The sequence below is a fragment of the Eptatretus burgeri genome, chromosome 7 (assembly GCF_056783735.1).
Source record: "Eptatretus burgeri isolate ZD-2024b chromosome 7, Ebu_testis_v1, whole genome shotgun sequence".
NCBI lineage: Eukaryota > Metazoa > Chordata > Myxini > Myxiniformes > Myxinidae > Eptatretus > Eptatretus burgeri.
Window position 1 is genome coordinate 58,474,669 of NC_140967.1, and position 19,106 is coordinate 58,493,774.

General features: G+C 43.6%; 1 protein-coding gene across 1 annotated transcript in view; it reads right to left on the bottom strand.

Moving 5' to 3' along the window:
- Positions 1–19,106, bottom strand: part of DNAH5 (dynein axonemal heavy chain 5) — a 254,698-nt gene that overhangs the window by 22,993 nt on the left and 212,599 nt on the right. Inside the window, exons 67-72 of the mRNA XM_085890337.1 lie at positions 13,675–13,865; positions 9,646–9,767; positions 9,368–9,517; positions 8,966–9,211; positions 2,301–2,523; positions 1,987–2,192 (exon numbers count right to left, since the gene is read on the bottom strand). Of these exons, the coding sequence (XP_085746463.1) occupies positions 1,987–2,192; positions 2,301–2,523; positions 8,966–9,211; positions 9,368–9,517; positions 9,646–9,767; positions 13,675–13,865 (1,138 nt within the window). The remainder of the gene's footprint in view (positions 1–1,986; positions 2,193–2,300; positions 2,524–8,965; positions 9,212–9,367; positions 9,518–9,645; positions 9,768–13,674; positions 13,866–19,106) is intronic.

Below are 19,106 nucleotides of genomic sequence, written 5' to 3' on the forward strand. Positions count from 1 at the left end.
GGCACGTGGTCGGCCCATTGGCCTCCTCCACTCACTCAAGACTCCCTCGCTGAGAGAATCTGGTGAGCAGGATCAGCATCAGGAAAACGAGCCACATGTCCATACAGCCGCAACTGACGCTCACGGACCATGCAGGTAACAAATCTCATCCGAGTCTCTCTCAGAAACCGCTCGTTGGACACAAAATCTGACCAGCGATAGCCAAGGATTCTCCGATGAGACCTGGTACCAAAGGAATTAAGTCTCCGTCTCAGATCCTTGGTCAGAGTCCAAGTCTCGCATCCATAGAGCAAGACTGGAAGCACCAATGACCTGAAGACTCGGACTTTCGTCCTCCCGCACAGGTACCGGCAGCGCCACACCCCTTGCAGTGTTACCTCAATTATCATTGGGGTCAGCTTATTGGACACAGCTACAGCAACTCCTTGAGTAAGGTAACCATCAGAGCGACCAGACCAATAGTAGGTGCAACCACCCACCATTATCTCTCCGCAATCCAGTCTCCGAACCTCAGAGAGAGCTGCAATACCGATGTCCAAACGCTTGAGCTCAGATGATAACAGAGACGGGTGATCATCCTCTCTTAGGGATAGGACATTCCAGGCACCCACCCGAAGGGACCGCCTCAGGTTAACCCAAGGAGACCGCCGTCTGGTGGACGACACCTCAGCACCACTCCGACACACTCTTCCGCAATCTGACCGAGGGAGGTTACCCCGTGGTTTCCCTCCTTTCATCAAAGATTGGGGGTCCCGATGGCTTTGCCCCAATCCCACCATCCGGTGAGCTGCCCTGCGAAGGGAAGCTACACAGGAGGTACTCCCACAGAGTGGGTTTTCAGATTTTTTTGCGTTTGTGTGTTTTGCGGAATTAAGGGTTTTACAGTGGCCGGAGTGCAAATCCTGCCACCAATCTCCTAATAAAAAAGTAACCCAACTGCAGGAGGATGTCCGCAGACACAGTTGGGCACTAGATATGGATGGCCGTTGGCTCACAAGGAGCTCCTCCGCCCCTTGACAGGTTTTGTCTTCAATCCTGCTGGGTGTCCATATCCAAACACCCTCCTCACCAGAAAACCTGGTGGGGGAGACTGTTTAGTCGCCGACAACCCGACCATGGAACAGGTTAGTACAGGTTTACATGGTATCTGTAGCAGGTCACAGATCTGACCTGACCTGACATGCAAAATGTTCAATCAAAAAAAAACTGACCAACATAAGTGAAGAAAGTGAAAATTGACCTGATTTGTGGAAGTCTGGGTTGTGTGTTATTCAAACTGGTGTGGTCATAAAAGAATGGTTGCATAATAAATTATGACTACAAAATCATTAGTGGTAATCCTAATCATCATCCTTATCAATGTACCGCACTCTTAGAGTGATGGTGCTGCCAAAGCAGTCTCTTGGCAAGGGTTGTGCTGAGTGGTTTGCTATTGCCTTCCCAGTGGTCAGTCTGGACAGGAATTCGGATTTTGTTCTCGGATGCTGGCAATAACTTGTCTACTCTTTGTGAAAGACACTGTGATATGACCTTTAACGTCCACAGACAACCAGCTGCTGGCAGTTGCATCCTCCGACTTAACCTACATCCGGTGGACGGCTCACACATTAATGCATCACCTTGCATATGAAACACCAGGATGGCAATTTATAGCTTGGTTAAGATTCAAACCCAGGGTTTTCCAGCTCACAATACAAGTGAGTGCAAATACATCTAAGGTATCCTACCAGGCCAAAGGCAGTCATAAGGATGTGTATTCTCAGAAAATTTTAACAACATTGCTGCAGTAGTTACAAAATATGGATTGGGGAATCTCAAAGCTTAAAGAGGAAAGACCAAGGCAGGGGTGAGGGGAGACATTAGTGAGCGTGGGAAAGATATTGTCTAATAGTTATTCTACTTTATTGCCATTACATAACGTTATCATCAATTTCTGTTTTCACAGTATTATGATCGACAGTCTGATGTCCGATATTGATCAAATACCTTTTTTATGTCCATGTCATCCAGATGATTTTGAACAAATTGCACAGAAGCAAGAAAGTCTGCTTGGTTAAACTCATATGGTACATTCCATCCCAGTGGGCCGTACTTGCGACGCTGCTGCACAACAGAATGCAGAAAGGCCATGGCATACAGCATTGGGCTCCACTGCGGCAAGGTGCACACTTCCAGCTGGTTTTGACTGATGCCTGCACAAGTTCACATGCAATTCTCACGAGCATTTGCGCAAATCTGGTTTCAATAAATAATGTGCACTTACTTTTGCTGTGTTACACTCATCCCTCTTGTTATCCCACCTGCATATGTTCTGCGCAGAGCGGCACGTACACCCTGCGGGGGTTGGTTGGTAAAGCGAATAGCAGTGTGCAACAATCCGATGGGAAACTGCGGATGAGGCTCGGTGGTCATCCACAGCCGAAAACCCTTGTGCACGCCACCATTAGACTTATCCAGAACCTCCAGCAGCTCTGGCAAAAAGTCAAGGCTGAGGTGACAATTCTGAAGCAAAACCCAACCTCCCTGAAACAGAACATGCAAGAAGAAAGGGGATTTCACTTGATCCTGTAGCTGTACCCCACCCCGACCCTTTCCATGGCCACCTTCATAGATGAGTATCCAAGAACTAGTGTGTGCATGCTACATTGCAGTACAGTAGTTACATCCACTCCATTTTCCCAGGATGGTTCCATGTTTGTGGGTGTGCTCCAATCACCCATTGTACAAACTTTGATCTCCAGTTTTTAGCACTACCTGTATATTTTTGTCGTTGTTGCATCGTTTATTGTTCCACATTTCACAACAAAAGACATGATTCATAGAAATTCAGAATAATCCAAAGAAATAGATTGAATCAAATACAACATACTGTACAATGAAATAAATAAAAGCATCAACTGAGATAATTAAGACATGGATTATAATCAGTGTAAAATGTGAGGAACCTAAATGAAAAGCTGAGCTTCTAAAGGATTAGGATCCTGCAAAAAGCCTATTCGTCTGAGCATAACAACAAGTTGGAAGTAGATGAAAGTAAGTACACGTGCGCACGCACGCACGCACGCACGCACGCACGCACGCACGCACGCACACACACACACACACACACACGTGTTTTAGATCATTGAAAACATGAAGGAAGGACATTATTCAAGAGAAACCATATGGTCCACACAAAGAAAACATTTCAGTGTAATGGACAAGATAATTTGTCACTCTTAGGTACCACCTGCACAATCGAGTAACCGTAGGACATTGAAAGTCGACACATAAATATTTGAAAGGTAACATCTAAGCTTTTGTTTAAAACGATTGATTGAGGGGGTTTCAGTTCATTTAGAATCCTGGTGTTGGCTCAGTGGTTAGGGTGGTGGCTCAGGATCCTAGCGTCCTGAGTTCAAACCCCATCAGCTGCTGAATTAATACACCAGGGGGTTGACTCAGCCTGTCATCCTTCCGAGGTCGGCGAAATGAGTACCAGTTCCAGTGTATGTACTGGTAGAGGGGCACTGCATCAGCGACACTGTCACGCTTCAAGAAATTATAGCTACCCCGGCAGCTAAGCTGCCATACGACCACCAGTTAATTCAGCATTTAAGCTGTGCCACAATTTATGTCCGGTAAACATAATTGTTTTGTTTGTGAAAACCGTACGAGTAGGTGAGAGATGAAAACAATCATTTTGTCTCGTAGGGTAACAATGTACAGCAAGCACGATTACATTTGAACGGAGGAATAAGAGCGACTGGTAAATAACCTTCAGTTAGTTGGTACATGAAGATTCCAAGACAAAATGAAAATTTATAAGTCACGTATTTTAAGGATCCTGCAATCATAGAACAGCTTACTCGTGTGTGAATAAAATCCAACATTATTTATTATTCGAACAGCCTGTTTCTGAACGATACTAATTTTGTCCATACGGCCTTTAATGCTGTTTCCCCAAGCAAGTACCGTCTGACCTCACTATTCGCGGGGGATACGTTCCTGGAAAGTGCCGTGAATGGCGAATCCGTGAATAGCAAGGCACTGTTTCAATTGGAAAAGGGGGGATAGGAAGAGGTTGCTGCCTATCTGTCAGAAGGATGAGAGATGTCACGGCGGAGAGTGGTGGAGTCATCAGCAAAAGGATAGAGGATTTTTCCAGAGAGCGTCAGTGAGATCATTGATGAAGATTAGGAATAATATGGGGCCTAGAACACTGCCTTGGGGTACTCCAGCCTTGACAAGGAGAGGAGATGACCAGGGAGTCTGTGGTGATGCCATTAATAAAAAGAGAAGGAATAGGTGAAGGGAATGTATCAGAGGAAGAGTTGACCAACTGCCTGCAAGTTATTGTGGAGAGAGAGCAATACAAAAGATCACACCTCGTGTTAGCTCGATGTTGAGCTTTGGCACATCTGAAGACCAAAACATAATGATTGAAACCTTTACAGAGAGATTTCAGGTTCCCACTAGTGAGGTTGAATTTTCAGGAGGAAAAGGCAATTACTTTCTGGTAATTGCCCCGTTGCAGGAATTGGTGTACAAGTGATGGGTAGTGGGGCAGTATCGCTGTAGGAGTTAAGTTATCAACTGAAGAAGGTATAAAGAGTAGAATGCAGAGAAATTTTAACCAGACATGGTGACATAATGGTTAAAGCATTCACTCTGTGTCTGGGATACTCAAAACCATACTCAAAATGGGTATCACACTCAAAATCATCACAGTTGGGTGGGCAGTTGAACATAGATACACAGTACGGTGGGGCAGTAGCGCACCAACCCTCCCCTTCATTGCTCCAGTATAACATCCTCAGTCAGTTTATATGCTTAGCATCCTAAATACAAGTCTTAGAGGGCTCTCTGGCTGACAGTATAGCAAGCACAAATTTAAAATGTTCATTGTACTGAACAAAAGCAGCAAGTAGGATATAGCTATATGCGTCGGGAGGGGGGAGGAATCTTCCTCTCTTTCTCACCAGGGACATTTTCCCACCCCCCTACTCCACCCCGAGCCCCTTACTCTAAACAACATTTTTCTGTGAAGAGAGATAAATATACGGATATATTCCTTGGGGATTGTTGGAAAGGGACATGGTGAGGCATTGGCTCTGGGTAGAGAAGCTCCAAACATAGACCACAACTCTGTTACTATCACGAGCAATGGATTACTCAAAGTACTGCAGTAAATAACTAGTAAGAGAGCCAAGTGCGTCAAGTGTATCCCATAAAAGAAAGCGCCAACATTTGGGGAGAAGGTGGTTACCCGGAGGGAGAGATTCATGAGATTGAAGAATAGGCCTCGAGTGTCAATGGACCTGGTTTATCGAATGCTCCGTGTGTTATTGAAAGACTGCACTGTATCTGCATGGTGGATTGATGCAAATGGGCTTACAAAGTGCCCAGAAAGGGAGAAGAGTATGCAGATGCAAGCATGGTGGGAGAATATGAAAGGGAAGGAGAAAGAAGGAGAGGAATGACGAAGCTCTGGCCCTCACTGTGTGGACCTCAAACATCTGAGGCCTGTGGTCAAACCTAGTAGATTTCTCAATCCAGACGGCTGCTGCTAAATCAGACATTATCTGTTTAACAGAATTCTTTCTCTGTTTAACATCATCTGTTGAACAGATATCCCTGACTCCTCCGATTTGGTAGGACTGAATCACGCCCCAGTGACTGGTTGCACTTTAGTTCAAGAAGTCAATTTCTCATTGTCCTTGAACTGATCTTACACCTCCCAACCCCCAGCAGTACCTCTGGCTGCAACTTCCCCTTTACCCACACCTCTTGTTTCTCTGTATGTTGTATCATCCTCCAAATAGTGATGACTATGAATCTTTCAGACAACAAGGACAAACTTTTAACCACTCATCCCAACTCTCTCTTCCTCATATGTGGCGATTTCAATGGTCACCATGCAACTTGGCTGGGTATTGGTAGCTCTGTTACCAGTAGCTCTCTCACCAGCTATGGCACTTCAGCAAAGGACTTCTGTGACTACATGGGACTGACTATTTGTGAACTTTCCAACCAGGATTTCTCACAATGGCAAATCCTCCCTTCTGGACTTGGTAATGACAAACTTCCCCACAAATGTCTCCTCTTAATGTTTAGGGTGGCAGGCTTGGGATCCTAGGGTCCTGAGTTCAAATCCTGCTTCCCATTGAATTAATACCAAGTGGGGTTGACTCAGCCTGTCATTTTCCCAAGGTCGGCAAAATGAGTACCAGCTTACAGAGATGATTGAGCCAATTGAGTGTCCTGCGTCAGAGTGACGACCCATCCAGGATTGTGCTCAATAGCCCAGGAGACTGCTTCGGCAGCACTGACGCTCTGTACAGAGTGTGGTCCCGATGGATGGATGGAAATGTCTCTCTCCTGCTCTTCCTCTGCTCCAAAGAAAAAAAAAGTGGAAAGGATTGGCTATATTGATTTCTTAGGGAAGCAGTGCGACCACACGACACATGAATGAGCATTAAGAAAGAAAGAATGAATGAATGAGAAGTTGAATAAATTGGGAATTAATGTTTTTTTCCGAAATAATAATTGATGAGCCAGAAGGAGTGAGAAGGATGTGTTTGGAGAGTGGGATAAAGGGAAGGAAGAAAGCAAGAGAAAGCAATGGGTATGGAAGAGTGATTGGGAAAGTGCGGTGCAAGAAACGAAAAGTTGAACTCAAAGTTGGATGTTGTGAGATAGCAAAGTCTAATTTGAGTTTTATGAGGTTGAAGTCAAATGAGGCAGAGAAGAGCGAGAGAGATGCAGATGAAAGCTGATGTGATGTGGAATGGATGAAATCATCAGGATGTTGATTTTATTGAGGTACGTTAACCGCCGTGGCAAGCAAGGCCAAGTCGACTGTGACCAATGCAGGCAGTAATCAGAGAAACCACAACGGTGTTGGAGAACACAGTTTATCTTGTTATGAAGGACAAGTCCAAAGATAAGGTTCCCAATGAAAAGGGAATACAAGGTAGTGGGGTGGTTGCCTACAATGACAGTAACAATACAACACATATTAGTACCTGCATTCTATATTTACCAAACACAGAGGACATAATCCCATTGACGATCATTTACAATGATTCTCAATACGTACAACAAACCTCAAGTGTTCATCCCTTAGCGAATCATTACAGGTATGGTCAAAATGAATGCCAAATGGAATTCATGTGTTCTATGTGTGGAAAGGGGGGGGGGAAGAAAAAAGTAGGGCACGGATGGTACTCACATCAACGAAATACCCATTAAAAAAACACAATGGACGTATAGCACTCATCGTGCCACATGACAAACTTCATCTTCTCCTTGTTTCCCATGAGGGTTAGTATACCTCAATCAACATCCTGTCAATTTCATCCATTGTTCTACCTGTCCACCGATGCAGATCGACAGTAACCTTAACCAGCAAGACTAGTTCTTCATTGCATGATTGGAAGTAATACTGAACTACATCTGTGGCCTATTGTATCACAGGAAGAACACAAAAACAGATATACAAATATGTATGTGACTTACAGTTACAGTAATGGATAAACAAGTGTTCTACAATGATTTATCCCAACAGTAACAACAAGTGGACATCATAACCATAATCCGACATGCAGAACTTGGCTTATGGAATTGTGAAGAAATATGCTGCCCACACACTATGAACCAGAAAGTAGAAAACAATAATGGACCCTCTTTTGGTGTCACGAGACCCATTTTTAGCGAGAGTGAATCAGACTACCGAACTCCAGATAATCGTTGAGACATGAGCCAATTGGTGCTTATTTGCTAATTTGAAGAATCCAACTGGATCCGATTCAGATTTGCTTGTTCCTTGGGTCGATCGGCTGAGGGCATAACACAACAAAGTTCGCCCATTGTAGACATCTGTAGAAAATCATTTCCAAAACGTTGGTGACTCAAGAATTTAAGAAAAAGAAACGAAGGAAAAAAAAACCTCATTCTACACATTTCCCAGCCAGCACGGCGACGTTGGGCAAACGTTAGTAAAGGTTGGAATGGTCACAAGGGAATATCTGATGATGGTCCAACAACAACCTCATGGTGTTAAAGCACTGGGAGAATGGCCAACATTTGGCCAATCATGGTGCTGACATTGGCCCAATGTTAGCCCAAGTCAGTGTGTTAGCTCTGATGAATAATTTGTTACGGATGCAGACCAGTGACTTTACCACTTTTTATGGAGAAAAGCAGAAACCAACAAGTGGTATATTAGACCTCTCTGCTCTTGACTGATGATTTTTGCAATTGAAGGTTCATCATAAAAGGACCTTAACAACTCCTAAAGTAGCAGTTTAGCTATTTTTTTCCCAACTGCAAAATTGCTCTTTGCATGCACGAGAAGAAATATAATTTGTCCGTAAAATAATGAACCGGATGATCCGAAGGTGGTTCCCTTTAGATTCTGTTTTTTGAATTCAATGCCGAACTTACGTTGAAAAGGCTCAGTTCAGCAAATCCAGTTAAGTACTTTATAATCGAGTACCCTAATAAGGAGAGATTGAATAACATGAATTTTATGCTCCACTACATCCCCAAAGAAAATCAACTTGGCATTCTGAAATAATATAAAACCATGGGCCGGTCGGATAGCCAAGAGGTACGCAGACTCCCCTCTGAGCTGTCGAGCCTGGATTTGAATCTCGACCCAGCTATAAACTATCATCATGGTGTTTCACAGGCAGGGTGAGGCATCAATGTGTGCACCGATTATAAGTTATCATCGGTACTCTGACCAAATTACAAATTCCTGTCAACTTCTGTCAAACATCAGGCTTAGTCAGCGAGTTTATAAAAAGACTCAGGCCAAAAACATTTCCTGGTGGACCCCACAAGAAGGTCGGAACAAGTATGGCTGTTAAAGAAGTGTTTGTCATCGTGCAATAATATACAATCATATTTAGCTTATACAGAACAGTATTTGCCTCCGATCTGATCAATTTGAGCTTCTTGCAAGTCTCTTTATACTTACATTCATCATTGCATACTCCAGGAGCTTCCGTGCATGCACTCCCTGGCCTTGCCCCATTGAGACGGCACAGGTTCCATGGCCTAGGCATTTGCCTAGACTAAGCACGGCCTCACTTGGGTCAGCACCAGTGGACAGCAAGCACAGAAGAGGCGTTTGTGGATTTCCCTCGATGGACAGCGCCTCGAGGTCAAGTGGAACTCCTTCTGTGAATGTCTCCCCCAAAACCTCTGAGACATAACGATGAGCCTAGTGAGTCCAGGAAACAAGATGGCAAATACGCATTTTAAAATACTCATAGAAAAGTAGAATTCAAAGTAGAAAAGGTAAACAATTAATTTTGGTGTTGAAAGGTGTGTGGACATAGTCAACGACAAACAATGCTTTGTGCAATGAAAACAGAACCTGTGGAATTGTACGATCAGGGCACCAAGCACGGATGAGTATAAGACGTCGGAAACAGTCCAGTTCATCTTCATAGCCATCAGGAAGAGCGACTTCCTCAGGTACTTCGTTCTCAACCCAGATTTTCCATTGCTTTTCATTGCGAGTAATCTGGTAACAATCAGCGAGGCTAAGTAACGTATTTTGGGAGTTAGGGGGGGAGGGGGTGAGTGGATGAGGTGTGGGATATGGGAGGGGTAGGGAGGTTAAAGAAAGATAAAAATGAAGCATTTACTCACCTGTTCAGTAATCCTGGAAAAGTGTGGAAGCTTGCTGAGCGTGACAAGATTGAGCCATGTGAGGTCAGAGATCCACTTACTTGGTTTAGGGGGACATGCTCTGAGATCGAGTGAGGCTCCTCCTGAAATGATATTTGTAATATATCACTCAAGTGAAGATGTGACATGCAATGAGTGCAACCCATGATGCCCTGTGGTGGGTTAACTCGAGCAATAAGTAAGGAATATCAACAATCATTCGTGTAGTGAATGAAGACATTGAAATGACAAGCTCACTTCAAATCATCACCTCCTTACCCCTCTTATGCTATCTGCAAAAACAAAACACACCAAGTCTAAATCTACATCGATCCACTGACTGGTCTATCCAATTCTATATCGGTGATTATGTGATCGGGGTGAGCAGGATAGCCGAGAGGAATGCACACTCGCCTTTGAGTTAACGAGCCTGGGCTCGAATCTCGACTTAGCTATAAACTGTCACCATGGTGTTTCACAGGCAGTGTGACTCATCAGTGTGTGTGTGTGTGTGTGTGTGTGCTGTCCCTCGGACAGACGTTAAGCCGGGCATCACATCAGCTGTCATTCTTGGTGGACATTAAAAATGCTAGGGTGTCCTTGAAGTATCAGCAAGTTATCGCCGGCACCCTGAACAAATTACAAATGCCTGCACTCTCAGTCAAGTATCCTGAGTGGGAATGGTGACCTGTCCAGGATTATAATCCCTGATGAAAGAAACTGCTTTGGCAGAACCGATGCTCTGTATAGATCAGTGGTCTGCACTATTTTTTCGAAGGGGGCCACTTTTGCTCAAGGTCAAATTTCTAAACTCAATTTCAATCTGAAAAACAATCAATTTTCATCCGATTGACCTGAACTTTGATTAAGATTGTGAATTTTAATCTTAATGAAATGGACAATTTGATGTCTCCATGGCAACCTTTGGAGAGGGGGTGGAATTTGAAAGTATCGTGCTCTGCACGACATCTTTTTTTCTTGTTTGGTTGTTTGTCTGTCTGTGTCTGTTGGGTCGCCGAAATAGGTGACCCTTATTGTCAGTAATTCTGGCTGTTTGTTTGGATGTTTGTTTGGATGTTTGTTCATTTGTCATCAGCATAATTGGTAGTAAACGTGGGCGGATTTTGACCAAACTCGGGTGGTAGGTACATCTTATGACCTTGTGATTTGGAAATTGTGATGGTTGCTAGGGATGCTTTGGTTCCCTAGAAACAACCGAAAAACCTTCACAGTCGGTACCGTTCACGCGATATCAATTCCGAAAGCCATTATCCCACGCAGGGTTATGAAATTTGGCACGAATGATCTACAGGTGATGCTCTAGCAAATATATTCCGGTTTTTGTGATATATGGAATACTTTACCCACAGCGCCCCCTGCAATTAGGATATGCGCGAAAATTGACGAAAATTGAAGGCCCCCTAGCGACCAGGTGAGTGCATCGATACGAATGAAACTTTGCAGGTTCATGGTACTCAATTAGTACTATATAACTTTGCCTCAGGACATATTGACCGATTTCGCTTCGGTCAGGGGTCAAAGGTCAATTAGTGCAAAAATCGATAATATGCGAGAGCTGGAGGTGCCTTTGCGCCAAATGCTACTCCTCCTCGGGTTATGGTCGGATGGTTCTGAAAATTCACACTAATCGTCTGGAATACATTGTGCACAAACGGTCGAGCAGGATTTTCTATTTAGATCTTTGTTCACCCACAGCATCCCCTCGAACTTGGGAGTTTTCTGATTTCAAACCGCATTTTCGGTACTTTTCATTCAAATGGATACTGAATAGTTATCAGTAGATGGAACTGGATGACATTTGATATGCATAATCTTAAGGTGACTCCCTATCTGCAATATGGCATCCATTTTGCTCTATATCTTATAGTTTCCATGCTCGGCGACCCATCGCCGCCTACCAGCTTGTTATCTTGCCAAAACGAAGTTTTTGCAAGATACGTTAGTCAGCTTGTATGTTTTTTTTGTTGTTTGTTTGTCTGTAATCAAGTGTAAAAAATTCTGCAGAGCACAGTTATCATTGAAAATTTTTGTAACTTTGCATATCAGAGGCCTATAGAGGTCCCTTTCAGCACACAAAATTTTGAAGGTCAAGGTCAAAGGTCAAGGTCACTTTGTCGCAAATCAGGGGAGTCGACGAAACCCTTATTTTTTGAGTAATTTTGATCGGATCGTCTTCAAACTTCATGGGAATATAGTTCATGGTCTGGCGCTCAGCTGAATCATTTTTGGTGACGATTGGCCTTGACCTTCATGGTTAGCACCTGAGGTCAAACATATTTGACCCCAAGGTCAAATTTTCAAGTTTTAGGAACCATATCGTGTAGTACCTCAAATTGAACACCTCGATGAGTGCTTTCTAGATATGTCAAGATTGAGACATTATGACGTCATTTGGTGACGTTATGAGGCAAACACATATTTTTCATGGTTACTCTGTAGAACGATTCTCATCGGAATCTTTCGTAGGCAGATATTCCTCAAGGAGTCGCTCCTGGTGGATAGCAGCTCTGTTCACCTCAGTGTGACCTTAAAGAAGTCACACGTGGTCACCTTTTGGCAAGTTACGGGTCACCCTGCGGGTGACATTGGTTTATTTCTTTGTTTCTCTGTTTGTCAATCGCCTATAGGTCACAATTTTAAACCAATCTTCACAAAACTTCACCACATGGTAGAGTTTGTCACAAGCAAGAATCCTTTTGGGGGTTGAGGTCGAAAGGTTAAAACATCCAAATAAGCCAAATTTATAAAATATATTTGCCAGATTTATAAAATCCTCAATTTTCATCTGATTGACGAGAAATTTGAACAGGATTTTCATCTCAGCTTACTGAATTCAACCACCAATTATTTGAGGTCAACATAGACCAAAAGGTCAACATAGGCCGATGGTCAACAACGAAGGTTATATTTCTGAAATCCTCAATTTTCATCCGATTGGCATGAAATTGGAAGAGGATTTATATTTCAGGTCACTGAAATTTTTTTGAGGTCAACATCGGCCAAAAGGTCAACATAGGCCAAATTTCTAAAATTGTCAAATTTCATGCGATTGATGAGATTTGAAGAGGAGTTTCATATTTGGTCATTGAATTCAACCGCCAATTAGTTTTGAGGTCAAATTTGTTTTCTGGATTCTGCAAGTATCGTGCTCTGCATGACATCTTTCTTGCTTGTTTGTCTGTGAGCAGGATATCTCAAAAACTTGAAGAAGGATTTGGATGAAACATGGTAGACAGGTTTGGGTATGTGACAATGACCAAATTGATTCGATTTTGTTGAAGATCCGGATCCGGATCTGGATCCGGATCGGATCAATGATTCTTCACCATTGAAAGATGAGGGCCAAAAATGATATGCTGTTCCTCAAAACGTTGCGGACGGATTTGGAAGAAACTTGGTGGATTTGTTGGGTAGGTGACAACAACAAGCCAATTAGATTTTGCTTCAGGTCTAGATCCAAATCCAGTCGATCAGTGAGCTACAAAACAAACTGTTCAGCCTGACTGAGGTTTGTGCTCTAATGAGTACCATTCTAGCTCTACATGGAATACATGTACAAGTTACTCCATGTAGAAATGCTTAAAAAATGAGTGCATTCATCATATAAAATTCATCTTCAGGAGTTATGCTTCTATGAGACATCCACGTGTGTCTGTGTGTGTGTTTTATAGATTCTCAAATGCTATATTTTTCAATGGATACTTTAGCACATCCAAGTATACTGTATTGCCCTAGAATCTGAAACGTGCATCAGTTTATCTACCTGTGAATCGTTTTCATGTTTTCTCAACCTCCAGGTATTCTTCCCTTTGCTTACAGTGTTATTGCCTGCCTGCTTCCCCTCTGCCCTCGTTCAGTACATTGACCCTTATCCTGTGTCTTTCACTTATTCCATGATCCTCACTTCCTGCATGAAAACAAAAACAAATCTATAAATCAAATCATGTTCTGATGACAGAGATGATGCAAAAGGAAGCACAAACAAGTAACCTTTGATGAAAATGAGGAACTCTTGGTGTTTGATGTGTTTTCTCTGCAGGTCTATCTTTAGGGCAAGCAAAAGTGCAAATAGAAAACGATGCTCTTCATACAGGCCTCGTACTGTGTACTTGAACACTGTCAGAGTCATGAACTCCACAATGCTGCTGATACGCTTGCTCATGATGGGGGTTTGGGGAGAACTGTGTGAAAGCAGAAACAATTCAATTCATGATTACAGACATCCATATCCCTTTGAAATCACTTACATACTGGCCATTTCATTTCTTGGCAGGGAATTCAAACAGGGTGCCTGCACACAATGGCCTACATCTTTGGAGATGTGCCTTAATGTCTTTAATATAAAAGTCCTAAATGCAGACATCTGATTTTACATCCCCACACAAAGAATGGGATGCTGAGAGTTGCAAGTTGCTCAGATGGCATGCATGCTCTGCTAGCAGGATGACACTTTTATTCGGATTATGATTTCATGAACACAGGTACCCACACCTTGTGCAGACACACAGGAGGATTCCAACGGTATGAAATATGATGGGGTTACTGCAGGTGGGGGCAATTCTATTGATGGAGGGACAGAAAATACAACTTCTGCATAGATATATACAGGATATACAGTGCATATGGAAAGTCTACACCCCCTGACAAATTTTTCATCTTTTGATACCTTTTAACCTGTAATTAAATTGCATTAAATTAGACTTTTCCCACATTTATTTACACATCATAACCACATCTTCCATGTGAAAAACAAATTCGACAAATTTCAGAAAATTAATTAAAAACACAAAACTAGAATATCTTGGTTGAATAAGTATCCACCCCCCCCCTTTTAATAGCAATTGTAAATTCGCTCAGGTGGAACCAGTCATCTTCAAAATCACACACCAATTTAAATGGCCTCCACCTGTGTTAAATTGGAGTGATTCTGACGATTTCAGAATAAAATTAGGGGTACTGCTGCTGGGTAGTGCATTTCACAGCAAAGACTCAACCATGAGCACCAAGGAGTTTTCAAAAGACCTCTGGGATAAAGTTGTAGAAAGGCACAGATCAGGGGATGGGTAGAAAATATTTCAAACACCTTGAATATCCCTTGAAGCGCAGTTAAGACAATCAATAATAAGTGGAAGCGGTATGGTACCACAAAGACTCTGCCGACACCAGGCCGTCCCTCCAAACTGGATTGATTGGATGACCGCTGATGGCCGCCTGGATGACCAGGCAAGGAGGAGACTGATCAGAGAGGCCACCAAGAGGCCAATGGCAACTTTGAAAGAGCTACATGCATTTATGGCAAAGTTTGATCACTGTGTGCATGTGACAACAATATCTCAAGCACTCCACAAGTCTGGCCTGCATGGTAGGGTGGCAAGAAGGAAGCCATTACTCAAAAAAAGCTCATCTTGAGTCCATTTGCATCCATCCATTCATCCATCCATTCATTCATTGGGACCATAACTCTGTGCAGAGTGTTGGTGCTACCTAAGCAGTCTCCTTGGTTATTAGGCACAATCCTGGACAGGTCACCACTCCAACACAGGATACTCAAATGGCTCAATCTTCTCAGCAAGCTGGTACACATTTTGTTGACCTCGGAAGGATGACAGGCTGAGTCAACCCCACCTGGTATTAATTCAACGGAGAGCAGGATTTGAACACAAGACCTTAGGGTCCCAAGCCAGCCACCCTAACCATTAAACCAATACCAGGTATAGTCCAATTTTAGGCATGCAAAACACATTGCAGAGATTCTGAAGCCATATGGCAAAAAGTTTTGTGGTCTGATAGAACTTTTTTGCCTAAATGCAAAACTTTGGCGCAAACCGAACACAGCACATCACCCAAATAACACCATCCCTACTGTGAAGTATGAAGGTGGCAGCATCATGTTATGGGGATGATTCTCATCAGCAGGGACTGGGGGCACTTTGTCAGGATAGAAGGGAAAGTGGATGAAGCAAAATACAGAAAAATCCCAGAGGAAAACCTGCTTCCCTCTGCAAGAAAGATGAAATTGCGATGGAAGTTCACCTTTCAGCATGACAATGACCTGAAACACAGAGCCAAAGTGACACTGGAGTGGCTAAGAAACAAAAAGATAAATGTCCTTGAGTGGCCCAGTCAGAGCCCCGACCTAAATCCAATCAAAAATCTGTGCCATGACTTGAAGATTATTGTTCATCAATGCTCCCCCATGAACCTTGAACAGTTTTGTACAGAAGAATGGGCAAATATTGCCCAATCAAGGTGTGAAAAGTTGGTAGAGACCTATCCCAATAGACTCACAGCTGTAATTGCTATCAAATTAATTCAGGGATTGTTGTCAAAAAAGCTATTCTAGTTTTGTATTTTCAATTAATTTTGTGAAAATTGTAGATTTTGTTTTTCAGTTGGAAGTTGAGGATTGCGATGTGTAATAAAGGTGGAAAAAGTCTGATTTAATGCAATTTAATTCCTGGCTACAAGGCAACAAAAGGTGAAAATTTTGAAAGGTGGTGTAGACTTTCCATACGCACTGTATATATAAATATACACAGAGTGCTTCAAAAAAATGTTAACACTTCTGAGAATTTTTTTTCTTTCCTTGCAGTTGACTGAAATAGCAATGAGATTGACTTTGGAGCAAAGAAGAAAGGTTGCTGCCTGGATGGATGTCTTTCAGCCACCCACTGTGGTTCGCCACAAATACAGAGAGCATTTCAACTGCAATCCACCCTTGAGATTGACCATTTATCGCGTTTACATCAAGCTCGTCGAAACCGGCTCAGTCGCTGATAATTACAAAGGGAACAGTGGTCGACCACGAACAGGCCATTCCCCTGCAAACATAGCTGCGACATAAGAAGCTTTCTTGCGTAGCCCAGGGAAATCAACCAGATGGTTCAGTGTAGAATGTGGTCGTCCCCGGGCAATTGTGTGGAGAATTGTGGCCATATCATTTGCAGATTGTGCAAGCCTTACGTCCTGCAGATAAAGCCACTCGTGTTGAGGCTTGCAAAATTTTCTTAGAGATGAAGAATTTGGAACTTGACATTCAGAGGCTAGTGGCATTCAGCGAAAAGGCAACCTTTCATGTAAGTGGACATGTGAACAAACAACTGTGTCTTCTGGGGGATTGAGAATCCTTATGTTGTGCGTGAGAATGAATGAGACAGCGCCCAAGGTGAATGTCTGGTGTGCAGTCACTGGAACAGGAGTGGTAGGGCCGTATCTTTTTGAAAACACCACAATCAACGGTGGTGACTCTTGCACATGATGGAGAATTTCGCAGAGGACAACCTGCCAATACAAATCCAGCTTACCGGATATTTTCAGTTGGATGGTGCTCGACCCCACTTTGCTTCGAATGTTCACACTCATCTTAACAGAAAATTAGAGTGGAGATGGATTGGCAGAGGAGGGCCTGTGAAATGGCCAGCACATTCACAAGATCTCACACCTTGTGATTTCTGGCTGTGGGGTATGGTAAAGAAACGTGTTTATGCTGCCAAGCCACATAATGTGCGAGACCTCTGACAGAAAATTTAAAATGTGTTGCAACAATACCGCAAGAAATGTGCCTCCAGGCTCTGGTGACCACCTGGAGAAGATCCCAGGCATGTGTTGACAATGATGGCAAACAAGTGGAGAGTGACTTTTTGAAGCTATTAACATCCATTTGTTATCCTGTTAACAGTGTATTTTCTGTTCATTTTTCAATAAAAACGACAGTCCCATATCAGTGATAACATTTTTTGAAGCAGTGTGTGTGTGTGTGTGTGTGTGTGTGTGTGTGTGTGTGTGTGTGTGTGTGTGTGTGTGTGTGTGTGTGTGTGTGTGTGTGTGTGTGTGTGTCGGCTCACGGCTATGCTTGCCTCAACACACATCAGAGGCACAGGCTTGTTTTAACTCAGGATAATGACTGTACATGAGTTGCTGTGTTGTCAATATTTACACCAATCATAATACAAACATTTCTTTTGTACAAGTTTATTTGTACAATTCATGATATGAAATATATTTGTAATCTAAAAAGGTCCAAGTGGTCCGAAGCTCGAAATGGTCAAGGTCCAAGATCTCATCTGTCTGAAAGGTGGAAGGGGTCTCAATGGTGTTAAGGTCTAAGGGGTCAGGTCAAGTCAGGTCAGGTATGGGAGCATGCACCAGAGCAGCGCGTCGCTGTGTCCACTTTCCGCCGGTACTCCAGGGGCCTCCGTTTGGCCTTCCCCCAGGCAGATGCCTGGCCCATCCCCATCTCCGAGAGATGCCGATCAACCTGCTGCAACCACGAGGCATGTGGTCGGCCCATTGACCTCCTCCACTCACGAGACTCCCTCTCTGAGAGAATCTGGTGAGCAGGATCAGCGTCAGGAAAACGAGCCACATGTCCATACAGCCACAGCTGACGCTCACGGACTATACAGGTAGCAAATCTCATTTGAGTCTCTCTCAGCAACCGCTCGTTGGACACAAAGTCCAACCAGCGATAGCCAAGGATTCTCCGAAGAGACCTGGTACCAAAGGAAATAAGCCTCCGTCTTAGATCCTTGGTCAGAGTCCAAGTCTCGCATCCATAGAGCAAGACTGGAAGTACCAAGGACCTGAAGACTCGGACTTTCGTCCTCCCGCACAGGGACTGGCCGCACCACACCCCATGATCCAGTGAATCCATGATTCCCCAGGCTCGACCCAGACGTCTATTGACCCCTGACTCTCAGCCAGCAGAGACATGAATATCACTGCCAAGGTAAGTGAATCTCTCCGTGACCTCAACATCCTCACCACAAACAAGCACATACAGGACAGCAGCATCCAAGATGTCATTAAAAGCCTGGATCTTAGTTTTGACCCAAGAAACCCATAATCCCAGCAGCTCCAACTCCTCAATCAGCACCGCGAGGGCCCCCAAAAGGATATCTAAAGTCTCCGCAAAGATGACTGCATCATCTGCGAAATCAAGGTCAGAGATCTTGACATTCCCAAACGATGCACCGTTGCTTGATCTCTCCGACATCCTCCCAAAAATCCAGTCCATACAAGTGCTGAAAAGTGTGGGGGCCAGTACACACCCCCTGATGAGCTCCAGTAACAACTGGAAATAAGTCTGAGATGGTACCACCACATCTCACAGCACTCTCAGTACCAGAGTAGAGTTCAGACATCAGTTCGATCAGTTTTGGTGCCACCCCACGAAGACCAAGAATCCTCCAGAGGGCATCCCGATTCACTGAATTAAACTCTTTTCAGAGATCAACAGAAACTGCAAGCAGCCCCTGCCGAAACTCTCATCTGCGTTCGGTGAGGACCCGAAGAGCAAGGATACGGTCAATCGTTGACCTCTTTGGTGTAAAGCCTGACTGCTCTGGATGCTGGTGCTCAAGCAGATGGTGGCGAAGCCTATCAATAATTATCTATCAATAATTTGTATCAATGATTATCAA